At 40.2% G+C, this 13,508-nt stretch overlaps 1 protein-coding gene across 1 annotated transcript in view; it reads left to right on the top strand.

The window, feature by feature from the left end:
* Positions 1–3,011: 3,011 nt before the first annotated feature.
* The window catches only part of ANKRD28 (ankyrin repeat domain 28), a 153,816-nt gene continuing 143,319 nt past the window's right edge, over positions 3,012–13,508 (top strand). The window contains exon 1 of the mRNA XM_031940271.1: positions 3,012–3,303. Within this exon, the coding sequence (XP_031796131.1) occupies positions 3,277–3,303 (27 nt within the window). The 5' untranslated portion in view covers positions 3,012–3,276. The remainder of the gene's footprint in view (positions 3,304–13,508) is intronic.

The raw sequence follows: 13,508 nt of genomic DNA, 5'->3' as shown, positions 1-13,508 counted from the left end.
AAATGTTTATAAATATTAGCTCCTTGAGGACAAGGACCCTAATGTTTGTCTTTGTAGTCTAGCACCTGGCATGGGTGCCTGACCCACAGAGGATATGGAACACTTGGAGCCTGATTGAGTTTCTGATTTCTCCAACCTCTACTGACTTTCCTTTAAGTGTTCTATGGACACATGAATTCTTCTCTATGTTCTATGGGCATTTTCACACAATTTAAAACTTAATTTCATATTGTCTTAAATTAATATTCAAAGGATTTGGGATTTCTTCAGCATTGGAAACCTGAGCTAGAAATTCTTTTTACTTAGCAGACTAAGTGAATATGTTTTAGGAACTTAATTCAATAACCATTTATCAATACTTATTATGTGTTTAATATTGATAGGGGCTAAAGAGACAAAAATGAAAAGAACAAAATAACAACTCATTCATTTCCTAAAGGAGCTTACATTTTACAATATGTAGACAGATCAGTAAATACATATGTATGTATATGTGTACAAACATACAGAGGAGATACAAAATATCAGGATGAGGGAAGATCTGGGGCATTCACAAATGGCTTATTGTTGAAGGTATTTTAGTCAAGTCGAGATTACATGATAGATGTTTTGGGGAGTTGCCTAAAATACAGAAAAGTCAAGAGATATGCCCCGTTTCACATAGCTAGCACTGATTAAGAGGAATTGTATATAGAGTACCTGGCCTGGAATCAGGAAGACTCATCTTCCCTAGTTCAAATATCTCAGACACTTACCAGCTATGTGACCGTGGGCAAGTCACTTCACCCTGTTTTCCTGTTTCCTCGTCTGTAAAATGAGCTGGAGGAGCAAATGGCAAATTACTAGTGTCTTTGACAAGAAGACTCCAAATGGGATCATCAAGAGTGAGACATGACTGAACAAAAAATGATGAACAGGCCATTTATACCAGGTCTTCCTGATTCTAAACTAGAGTCTATTCACTATGCATCACTGCCATAGTAATGTATAATATCATTCTCTCTCTCTGTCTTGGGCTCTCTTTTCTCTCTCTTTCTCTGTCTCTGTCTCTCTCCAATTAGATTGCAAAATTCTATAACAGGGACAAGGAAACCAAATTTTCTAGAATGCTGATGAACAAGAGCAACATCTAAGATGGTTTCATGGATAATGCTTTATAAGGGGATTGTCATTCATTTTTTTAAAAGAGAAACTTAAGAAAATGCAGTATAAAGTTTCATTATCTCAGTTTCAGGACTATTAAAACTCAAACCAAAACTGTAATGAAGATTCAAACTTCCATAGCATTCACATTCTTAAAAAATGCTTCCCCAGCAGTCCCTTAGTCATTATACATTTCAAGAACTTTGAGCTTAGAGATGAAAAACTTGGGCAAATTTATAAACCAAGGACCAAGTTCATGCTTCTATAATGTACCGCCCAGAATGGATGAATGTAGTTAAATTCCTCCACACCTTGCCTATAACTCTGCCTTACCTAGTCTATGGTAACTATTTACAAAGGTAAGATTACAAAGTACTTTGTAACCACCAAGCATTGTAGCATTATTAACTGCCTGTGTTTTGGATAGCTTCCATTCAAGACTTATATTCTTGCTCTAGCATTGTGCACTTCAAAATGGATTCACTCATCCTCACTGAACTGATAAGACCCACACTCCTTATTCGATGGATGGAGACAATGAGATGTGCGGAAACAATGATTTGGTCAAGATTATGTCCAACATAAAATCTTGCTCAATTGAGTTTTAATCCCATTTCAACCCAATATCAAAAGAGAGTCATTGTTAGCTTTAGGGTAACGAATGTTATTTTGGATCGACTGTTAATAGCTATAAATATTTGTAAGGGTTGAAGATCTGAGAAACTTTTATGCTGAATTAAACACCCGTTTTGAAATTAGTGAGCAGCCTTAGAGAGTTATTAAATTCATTCTATTATTGTTTAGATGAAATCCTCTTTTCCTTTTTTGGGGGGATGGGTGGGAGGGTTTTTGTTGTTTGATCATCTAGAATCCCCTAAAGCCATTATGAATTGACAGATTCTCTTAGGAAGGCTGAATTTCTTCCAGATTTCTGTTGAAGACGAGTTCTCACCGGCCTCAAATCAATATTTTCTCTATAAAAATCTGTCCTTTGAGACATAAGCGATGCGAGGCTACGTGGGGGAGAATTTTAGAAGCAAGCATGACGTCAGACTTTTGTGTTCCAAACCATCTGTATCCTTTCTTAACCAGGGGGCAGGAGGGGAGGTGGCAAACGCAGATGCCGGGAAAAAAGCCATCCGCCGCCCCCTCCCCCACGCTGGCAACGGGAGCAGAAGGAAAGAGAAAGCTGTCGGTGTCTGCGGATGCTCGGGCATGATTTATCCCACGCCAGCTCCGAGGTTTTCTGCGGGGGCGAGCCGGGGACACGCCCGCACGTGGAGGAGCCCCGCGCCCTTTCCCCGCGCCCTCCGGGAGGAAGCGCGGAGCCCCGGCGCGGGCGGCACCTGCGGCCCGGCACAAAGGAGCCCCCTCTCCCGCTCACATGCTGCGCGTGTCCCGGGTCCCCTCCCCGCAGGTGACACGCGCGCGCGCTCCGGCCCTCCATAAAGAGGGGGCGCGTCCTTCCTCCCTTCTCCACCTCCACGTGCGCTGTCCGGGCACACCCCCGCGCCCCGGAGCTCCCTCTTCCACCTGCTCCTTCCCTCCGCTCCCAGGCCCGCTCCGGGGCCCAGGCACGGGGTCGCGCGCGCACGCACGACCCCTCCCCTTTTCCCTCCCCCCCCCCGGGCCTCGGTCCCCCGCTGGGGGCGGCGGGGGAGGGGGAAGAAGGTGAGCGAGCGAGGGAGCGGGAGGGCGGGCCCGGAGGCGGCGCGGCCAATCCCGGCGCCGCTTACTCTGGGCCTGTCCCCCGCGCTGGGGCCAATCGGGGCGGGCGGTGGTGGTGAGTGGCGGTGGCGGTAATGTTGTGGAGTGGAGTTGGGATGCTGCCGCCGGGGCCGGGGCATTAGGGGCAGGGCGAGCGGCCGAGGCGGCGGCGGCGGCGGGAGCTGGGGAGGAAGGAGCGGAGAAGGGACAGGGGCAGGGGCAGCAGCGGCAGGAGCAGCGGCAACGACAGCAGCAGCAGCGGGCGGCACCCTTCGGCCGCCGCCCCCGGCCCCGCGCCCCTCGGCCGCCCTCACCGGACTCTCGCCCGGTTCGCCTCTCTCGGCGGCCGGGCCGCGCCCCCTGCCCAAGCTGGCGCGGGGCGCGGAGGCGTCCTCTGGATGGTGCGCCGTGGCGGCCGTGCCCGCCATGGTATTCCTCAAACTCCGGGACCAGGTGGGTGAAGGGCAGCGGGAGGGCGGGGGCCGGGGGGCGCGCGTGTGCACGTGCACGGGCGCGCGCGCTGCGGGGGGGCCACCTGGAGGCCGCCCCGCCCCCGCGCCAGGTGGGGCCTGCTCAGTGCCCGGGGCCGGGATCCCGGGCGGGGCGGGCATCCCTGCCGGAGGCGTCCTCTGCCCGGGCCGGAGACGACCCCGGGGCCGGGGGAGACCCGTTCTTCCCGGCTTGGCTAGGAACACGTTTTCTTTGTGAACTTTAAATCGGCTCCTGCCGGGAACGGCGAGGGAGCGGCGCGGGCTGCGATGAATGGGAGCTGTCGCTCTTTGGACTGGAAACATTTGTTTAAAGGAAGAACGCTCGGCTGTTCTTCCTCCAGGATTGGCGAGCTGTGTGACCCCCGACAGAAATACCCGTGTGCCTCAGTTTACCCGCGTGTTTGCTCCTTTCCTAACTGGAAAGGTCGCTTTTGCTGGGAACTCTTGAGTGTTTTTTAAAACAAGAGCTTCGCAATATTATGCATTGAAACGTAGAATGCAATGCTGTTTGTCAGAGTATGGGTGGGAGGACGTTTGAGCCTACACATGCAAAAACTTCTGCCTCTCGGTATGTACATCCAGATGTTTAGTGCTGAAAACTGTTGCATCGAGTATGTGAAGCTTTATTTTATATCCAGCTTCGTTTCCATTGATAACTGCCTGAAATTATGTATTTTTGGTAGCAAGAGGAGGGTACCAGCTGGTGTTGACATCATCAGGGCATGACACTGAAAAAACTGCCTGCTGTCTTGGCTTGTGGGTGTGTGTTTATCAAAAGAGATGTAATCTCGTTTAAAATGTCCGTTTTTAAAAATACTTAAATTACTTGCAGGTCATTTCAATTTAAGTTGATTTCTCTCAAAAACTGTTTCTCCCATCTTTTGTAAGTTTAATGTGCATTACACTATGTAACATGCAATTCAGGTAGCCAGATTTTCTACTATTCAGCGTTCTCCAATGGTACCGCCTCATGAATACTGCCCCCCCCCCCAAGTAATTATTAAAATGTGAGGGAAGAGACTGTATTTGATTCATATAGTTTAGTACCCCTACAACCTGAATGGACTTTACAAAATCTAGTGTTTTGCTTGTGGTCTTGAGTTATTTGCATTGAGATTTCAAAAGAACAAGTGCTGAAGTCCAGTTGTACCAGCAGTTTTGTGTTTGTGAAACTGGGGGAAAAAATTATAAAAACAACATGATGGCTGAAAACATTTTAGTTTAAAAATATTTAGTGGCATTATGAGATTTTTAAATACTAAAGTTATCAAAATAAATGAAATTAAGGCATGAATGCAATTACCACATGGTTTAGAACCCACCCATTATAGGACTTCATTATATAGTCACTAATATGAATCTGGTAAACCTGCCCTCAGATTTTCTTTAGTGGATTTTGAGAAAAAAATCTAAAAATTCATTTTGATTTCTAGTGGAAAACTGTTTCCTTGAGTCATTCTTCCTGCTACAATATATATAGGTATAGATAGATGGATATAGTTGGTGCAGTGACTATCAGCGTTGGCTATAGAATTAGGAAGACCTGAGTTTAAATCCTACCTCAAACACCAGCTGTTTTCCTCACTTTCCTCATCCGTAAAATGGGAATGATCATGGTATCTACCTCGCAGCATTGTTGGTGAGGATCAAATGAGATAATATGTGCAGTGTTTTGCAAATCTTATACTTCTCTGTAAACTTATGAATAATAGAATACTATAATAGAATATATATAGAATATAATAGAATAATAGAATATTATAAATAATAGCAACTAGAAGGGATGCTGAGAGTGAAATGACTCAACCTCTTGTTTTAAACTAGTAAAGCTTAAGACTCTATGTGTCTAATATTTTAGAGTGGGAAGAATCCTTAATAACCGAGTCTAAGTGAATGTACAACTTCATTTTGTGGTGGAGAAATTAGAACAAAGTCATAGCTAAGAAATGGGCTTCTTGAGTCTTACAGACAATTTTGTCTGATCATCTGATTTAAAGAATAGTTTTGAAGTTGATGGGATTTCTGTATTCTATAAAAACTATGCTATTTACATATGAGCTTCTTAAAACAGCTGGATTCAGGTCCTACCCTTAATATCTGTAGTGTTTGGCACTTGACCTTTGGTTGCCTTGAGCATTTCTCTCCATGACTATTAAGTTGCAGAAAAGGTACCTTTGCAGAAAAGGTACCTACCTGTATAGAGAAAATTTCCCCATGAATATCAGTGAAATTACAAGTCCAGCTTTAGTCCTTGGTAGGAACCAGACCTTCTAACAAATATCAAAATAAGCTTTTTAATAAAACGGCCCTCTCTGACTTATGTAATTATGAGGGTAGGAAGCACTAGAATACAGTACTTATTTTTTGTAGGTAGGGATAAATATAGAACTGTTTCCAACTTATATACATTTTATATTAATTTCTCATCTTTTGGAGAAGTGACAATGTCTGTCCTTCCCTCCCCATTCCTCCCTTTGCAATTTCATTTAAGAATGCTCTCATTCCTTTAGGATCTTAGAGGTCATATGGTTGGATTCCCGGTTTTTGTTTTTGTTTTTTTTGTTTTTTTTATAGAGGAAACAGGTTCCAAAAGGTTCGGTGACTTGATCAAGACCAAGTGTGAACTAAAATCAATAAAATAAGTATTTATATACTGCTGTAGAGTGTTGGCATTGGTGCTAAAACTGGAAACAAAATGGTAGTTCTTGAGGATGAGTTTACAATTTGTGTATAGTATTTGCTATAGAGGAGACAAATTTTACTTAAGACTCCATTGGGTGTTAAGGAAATGGTTCTGCCTGTAATACTCGATAACTATTAGCCAGTCGTGATTCATATAGCATACTTTTATTAAAGAGAAATTTAATTTATCTAAATTTGTGGTAATCTTATTTTATAGGACTCTTCATTTTAAAAATAAATTATTTTTATTTCATATCACTTGTTTTGAGGGTCTCTTAGATGTACCTAGTTGCTGTTTAGACCATGGATTTCTATACTTTGGGGAGGGTGGGATCTAATCCTGTAATTTCATTGGTGTAGGGACCTCCCATTGAGATACTCCCTCTATTAATGCAAATTAGCACCTGTTGTGCAACAAAAGTCTGGGGCACTGAGAGGTTATGACCCAATCTGGTTGACCCATCATTCAATGTGTCTGAGGTGGCACTTGAACTTAGATCTTCCTGAGAGATGTCTTCTGTCCATTATTTAGGCCTGTCTCACTTTGGCATAAATTATTTCATATCAGGATGTTTGCTTTGGGGGAATTAAAACATTTTTTATGTTAGAGTAATCAAAGAACAGTACTTTTCTTTTTTTATATCTGTGAGTTTACTATATCTATTCTCATTTTATCTCTTTCATATGCTCAATTGTTCTGTACTACTTACATGGGTTGGGGTTTTGATGTAACTGTTGCTACTTTTGAGCACAGATAAATTAAAACTTCTTATAGGTCTTGGGGAATAGAATGCAGTTGGGTGAGAGCAACTTAATTTAGATGGAACAAAAAATATTTTAATGTGTCCATAGCTCTGTACTAAGCACTTTAGGAAGATTTTAAGGGAGGAAAAGGGAGAGGATTCTTTATCTCAAGGAATCACTTTAAATTTTAAGAGAATGCATAGAAAACAGCTGAAGAACATATTTAGGAAAAGTATCAACAGGTATTTATTTTCATTTATTGTGGACCCAGCTCCTTTGGAAGAAAAATGGTATGAATTCTACCTTCTTAAACCTTACAATTTTAAGATAACATACACCAAAGTACTAGAGATATCAATATTTTTCATATTTTATGTTCTTAATCTCTACTTAAAGAGATATTGAAGATAATTAGACAGTTTTTGCTTCTAGAATGCCCTCTGCCAGATCTCAAGGTGTTTCCAGTAGGAGGGACTAGTATAGCTGGTACTTTTCTGTCATCATTCATAAGATTCCACTGGTTTCAACACCTTTTCTTCTGTATGGTCTAAAAACTTAATAAAATTAAAAAAGTAGCTCTTTCCAAAAAAAAAAAAAGTTAGGTGCCTCTGCTTCAGATCTTATAGAAATTAATAAAAGGGAGATATTAATGTGGGCTAAAAATGGTTAGAAACATTCTGGACCAGGTAGGATTTGAACTGGGACTTGAAGGAAGAATGTGATTGGCACAATCCAGATTGATAAAGAAGAAAATTTAGAGGTATAGAGAAGAGAGAAAGGGAGATGGTGACAGTAAAACAAGAGAGGAGTGGAAGTGAAAGAAATGTTTGTGAGGTGATGGTAAGAAGTAGAAGTGAATAGAATTTTTGACAGTAGAGACTACTTTGAGAGGCAGTGAAAATAGGAAGTGGAGTAGTTAGGGTAAATAGTGCCAGATCTTGATTACTATGTCCAGGAGATTGGACTTTGTATGGTAGGCAGTAGAGAGTCATGAGTTTTAAAGATTAGTTTGTGCAAGAGAGAAAATTGAAAAAAGTTTGAGGTAGTAAGTTTAATTAGGTGACTTTTGCCAACATGGCACAAATTAACATACTGAGCACATTAAATGTATGTCTTGAGTAGAAGTGAACTCATAGTCGATCTCATATTAATATAGATTATTCACTGCATTTGCATGAATAGTTGAGTTGACTTTTAATTGGTTACCTTGCTTCCATTTTTCATCCTAACACACAGTTACCAAAATTATCTTTTTAAGATGCAGGTCTGATTGTGTCACACCCTTAAGGAAAGGCCTTAAATGACTCCCTACTGTCTGGATTTAGAGTCTCTTGAAATCTAAATCCCACCTTCTTTCCATCCTTTGTCATGCTACTTGGCTTTCTCTGCCTCCAGTCAAGCAGGCCTATTCTATTCCTTGAACAGATGCCCTATAAGCATCAAGCATCTTTGATGCACCATTCTCAAAACAGATTTCATTAACTTTTCTCCTAAATTTACCATTTCTTTTAACTTGCCTGCTTTTGTACCACCATTCTTTTAAAGACATTCACAATCTTTGCAAACTAATATTTCCAGTCTCATTCACCCTTAAATTTGGAGGGGAAGCCCAGAAGGGAGAGGCTAATGAGAAAGGTTTATTTGGTGATTGTTGAAAAAACTATTTCCCCCTTCTCTTACTTGTCATCCCATGGGGAAAGGAAAACTCCAAATCCTTATTAACATATATCAAAAACAAATTTCCCAGTTAGCTGTGTCCAAAAATATATTGCTCATTCTATGCCCTGAGTCTATCAGTTCTACTGGGATCATGAATGTTCATTGTGTTTAACAGAGTGTTTAAGAACTTTCATGGTAGTTTTTTTGTTACTGTATAAATTGCTCATTCTCTTTGTTCTGCTTATTTACTCTTTTTCAGTTTATACAAATCTTCAAAATTGTTTTTATAGGGGTAGTTATATAGTTTTATAGGTTGTAGTTATAGGGGGCAACAAGGTGGCTCACTGTTCCTGAATCGGTAAGACAAGTTTAAATCCAGTCTCAGACACTTAGTAACTATGTGACATTGCAAGTCTCTTGCATTCATTTCCTACACTTTATTCAGCCTTTCCCCACTTGTTAGGCATTCTCTCATTATCTAGCCACATTGTATATTTCTCTGCCTCCTATTCTGATTCTCTACTTTGCTAGCCTTTTTTTCTCTTTCCCAGCACCCTTCTTTGTGCTTGTTCCCGGGTGTCTTCATTTTTGGAAGCAATAAGCATGTATTAAGTACCTATTGCATTCCAAGCACTGAAGACACAAATACAGTAACGAAACTATCCCTACTCACTAGGATGTTCTACTCTAATTGGAGAGAAGGCCACATAGAAGTGTATACAGAATAAATATAAAGAAAATATAAAGTAGTTAAATACAAAGTAATTTGAGAGAAGGGAGGACAATAGCAATTGAGAGACTTTAGGAACAGCTTCATGTAGAAGATACTTGATTTGTGTCTTGAAGGAAGAGAGGGAAATCTGTGGTGTACATGAGAAAAGCCTACTTCAGATGGTGAACAGAAATGTGGGGGAGGATGATAGTCATCATCTATTTATTTGTAATTTTTTTTAAGTCAGTGAGAGTTTGAGGCCAAGTTGAGAAGGGATTTAAAAGCTAAAGAGAGTTTATATTTTATCCTGTAGTCATTAGGAAGTCACTGGAGTTGGATCTTATCGTTGATCTAGGTTTAAGGAAAATTGCTTTGATAGTGTGAAAAGTATGATCTGATAGTGAGGATCTTAAGACACACCAGGATGAGAAATTAAAAAGGCCTGAATTAAGGTAGCTAGATGAGCAGAAAGAAAGAATGGGAGTTTGAGATGTGGCGATGGGTGGGACAAGTTTTGGCAACTGATTGGACATTAGAGGGGTAGTAAGTAAGCTTGAGAAATGAAGGATAATTTGAGGTTATAAATCAGAAATCAGCGAGACTGGAAAAATTACATTGTCCTTTGACAAAAATAGATTGATGGGGGAAAAGAAAGGGTTTTAATGATGAGTTTTGTTTTGGTTTTACTGATGAGTTTTGTTTTGGACATGTTGAGTTTGAGATGGCTGAGAAACCCAGTTTGAAATATCTAGTAAGCAATTGAACTGCACATCAATGGTCATCTTTGTAGAAATGATCATTACTGAGAGTAGGAAAGGAAAAGAAAAAGTCCCAAACAGAATTTTGGGGTACACATAGTTATGGGATATGATATAGATGATAATTCAGGAAAAAAGACTTGGAGCAATTGGGCAAGAGAACTAGGAGAGAGTAGTCTGGCCAAAGTCCAGGGAAAAGGGTATCCAGAAAAGGGAGAGCGTGGTCAGTAGTGTGTAAAACACTGGTGATAACGCTGAGAAGGATGAGAACTGAGTGGAAAAACATTAGAGTTGGCAATTAAGAGGTTACTGGCCATTTTGGTGAAAGATGTTTGGGTAAAGGAGGTTGTGTAGATAATCATGGATTGAGAAATAAAAGGGGGAAGAAATATAGGTAGTGGGGGTTAGGTGTGAAGGGTTTGATTCAGTTGCTTCAATGAGCTTTCCTTTTTGTCTCCTTACTACACCTTTGTAAGTGATCTGCATTGTTGGAAATTTTACCCATATTAATGAAATTATAAATCCATTTAAATATTTTGTAATTCCAATTGGTTGTTACATTATTTAGTTGAAAGTTAAATTCCTCAAGAACAGGGAATACTTTATTTTTGTCTTACATACTCGGTACCTAACACAAAACTTTCTCTTTAGGCACCTTTAATAATACTTCTTGAATTAAAATGTACCTGTGTTACAAATTTATATACCAAGGAGTCGTATTAATGTTGTTACAATAACTTACTCTGGGAGTGGTAGATGAACATTTGGATTTGGTATATATTGGTTTTTTTTCTTCCAGCAGATTTGCCCCCCCTTTAAATTTTATAATAACATAAACACTACTTGGGTTGTAGAGAGAAGTATTCTGTGTGAAAGGAAAAGTAGGTTTGGGTTTTTGAATTATGTATATTTGGTTTTACTCAGACTGCTACCTACAATTTGGGCTAGTAGGTGACACAGTGGCTAGATAGCCAGGCCTGAAGTCAGGAAGATTCATCTTTGTGGATTCAATTATGGCCTCAGACACTTAGCTGTGTGACTGTGGGCAAGTTACTTAGTTAAGTAACTTAGTTAACTGAGTTTCCCTCAGTTTCTTCATTTGTAAAAATTAACTGGAGAAAGAAATGGCAAACTACTTCAGTATCTTTGCCAAGAAAACCCAAATAGGAGCACAAAGAGTTGGACACAGTTGAAAGGATGGAATAACAGCTACAATTCACTCTGCTAGCTATGTTTAACATAGAACATGCTCATAAGCTAGTTCATAAAACTCAAGGTTATTGTCTAGAAGGCATGGATAAGATAAATGCATAGATAACCATGATTCAAATGAGAACAAAATGCTTTGAAAAAGTAAAAGAAAATGTTAATGTACAATGTGTGTGATTCAGTTGTGGATAATTGACTATAGCAAAACTTCAAATTTATAACTTTAATTTTTTTAATTGGATTTTTGATTTCCTTGGTGCAAGGAACTCTTGAGGAAATTATTCCTCTAAAGTAGGTCGATAGTTATAGTTGTTGAAGCATCTCAATCATGTCCAACTACTGACTCCATTTAGGGTTTTCTTGGCAAGATATTAGAGATTTGCCATATCCTTCTCTAGCTTTTTTTTTAAAGAAGGGTGGGGGGAAGCAGTCTGAGTTAAGTGACTCGCCCAGGTCATAAAGCTAATCATATCTGAGATTGGATTTAAACTCCGGACCTCTTGATTCCAAGACTGATGTTCTATCCACTGTACCATCTAATTACCCTTCCTCCTTTATCTGTGGTATTGAGAATTTAATTGACTTACTTTGTATAAGCCAGTGTGTGGCATTTTAAAAACTCCTAAAGCCAGTTTTTGATCATCTAAACCTTGTTGCTTTCTAATATTGCACAACATTACTTAACAAGATTGAAGTGGTAATGTTAGACCTACTTTTTAAAAAATGTGTCCAAGTATAAAAATGACTTAAACTGATACTGCTGTAAACTATTCTAATTGTAGATTCTTAATTCATCAAATCAAGTTTTAGTGGGCCTCTAGATAACAATTTTATTAGCTACAGGTTTGAATAATTGTGGACTCAAAAGTAACATCAATTTATTTATTTTAAAATATTTTACAAATTGAATTTTTCCACAAAGCAAAAATAAAAATTTGAGTATAGACAGGCCCTGTTTGGATGATCACTAATTACAAATTAGTTGAAATGTTTGTGTAATGGTATTCAGGACTTAGGCCCCCAACATAGCGGATGTAATACAACAAGCCAAAGAATAGAATCATCAAGATTTAGAGCAAAAAAGGAACTTGCAGGTCTTCTCATTTTACAGAAAAAGAAACAGCCTTTGGAGGTGAAAGGACTCTTTCCAAGACCACCTAAGTAGGGATAGACCTCTAAAGGCATTTGGGTCATAATTAAATGGCTAGAGAGCTGGGAGCAAACATTTTAGGGGATAGACCATGAACAAAGGTGGGAGGGAGTAAGAGATGGACCCCAGTAAAACCCATCTGTGTCAGGCCCTCAAGAAATGGGGGGAAGACATGATGCAAAAATCATGGTCTGTAAGCAGGCAGCATGCAGATAACATCCCAGAGAATGGGCAGAGGGAAGGCACTGGAATTAAGGGAAAGTGGAAAGGTTTCCTATGGAAGGTAGGATCTTAGATGGGACTTGAAGCAAACCAAGGAGACCAGTAGTGTTTAGAGTGAGGACAGAATTCCAATTATGGGGGGACGACAGCCTGTGGAAAATGTCATGAGTTGAGATATGGAGGGTCTTGTTTGAGGAGTACCAGGAAATCTAGTGTCACTGGCACAGAGTATAAAATAGTAGAGACAGTAAGGTGTGGGAAGACTGGAAAGGAAGGAGGGGGTTTGGAGTTTGTTTGTAAGGGGGGAAGTCGATTATGAAGGGCTTTGAACTCCAAACAGAGGATTTTCTATTTGATCCTGGAGAAGAAAAGGAGCCTCTGGTATTTATTGTACAGGCTGGTGGTGCTGGTCTTTCCTAAACAGAGGAATGAGAGACTTGTGGGCAGGCCGACTCACTAGTAGGCAGGAAGTGAAAAGGGCCTGAAGTTTGGGGTGTGTGTCAGAGAAGAGTTGCTATGAAGGTCTTGACAACAGAATGAATATTGAGAGAAGAGAGAGAATGAATAAGCAGTCAGAGATGATCCCTAGCCTGGGTGCCTGGGAAGAAGGCTGGCGATTATCTGGATTGACTGGGCAAAGGGCTCACCTCTAGACAACCATTTTGCTCTTTTTTTCTTTCTAAAGCTTAAACTTTAATCTCATCCACAACTCTTTTTTCTAGTATGTTCCATTATAAAGAATAGATTTAATATGCTTAAAATTAAACCTATTATATTTCCATCTGAAATTGATTTCTCTATTTCTGTCACAGAGATTACTATTCCTTCAGTCAACTAAACTCAATCTTGGAGTTACCTTTCATTCATTCATTCATCTCCTTAGCTCTTTTTCCTCAATCTTTTTTTAAATCCCTCCTACTAAACTCCACGAGGACAAGGAACAAGTATTACCTAAGCCATTTATTTTCCCCAGTGCCTACCATAGATTAAATACAGCCACAGATGTTTACTAGCTGGATGATTTAAACCAC

This window comes from Sarcophilus harrisii, chromosome 5 (assembly GCF_902635505.1).
Source record: "Sarcophilus harrisii chromosome 5, mSarHar1.11, whole genome shotgun sequence".
NCBI classification, from domain to species: Eukaryota; Metazoa; Chordata; class Mammalia; order Dasyuromorphia; family Dasyuridae; genus Sarcophilus; species Sarcophilus harrisii.
Note: the sequence above shows the minus strand (reverse complement) of the source record. Positions and strands in the feature narration are given on the sequence as shown.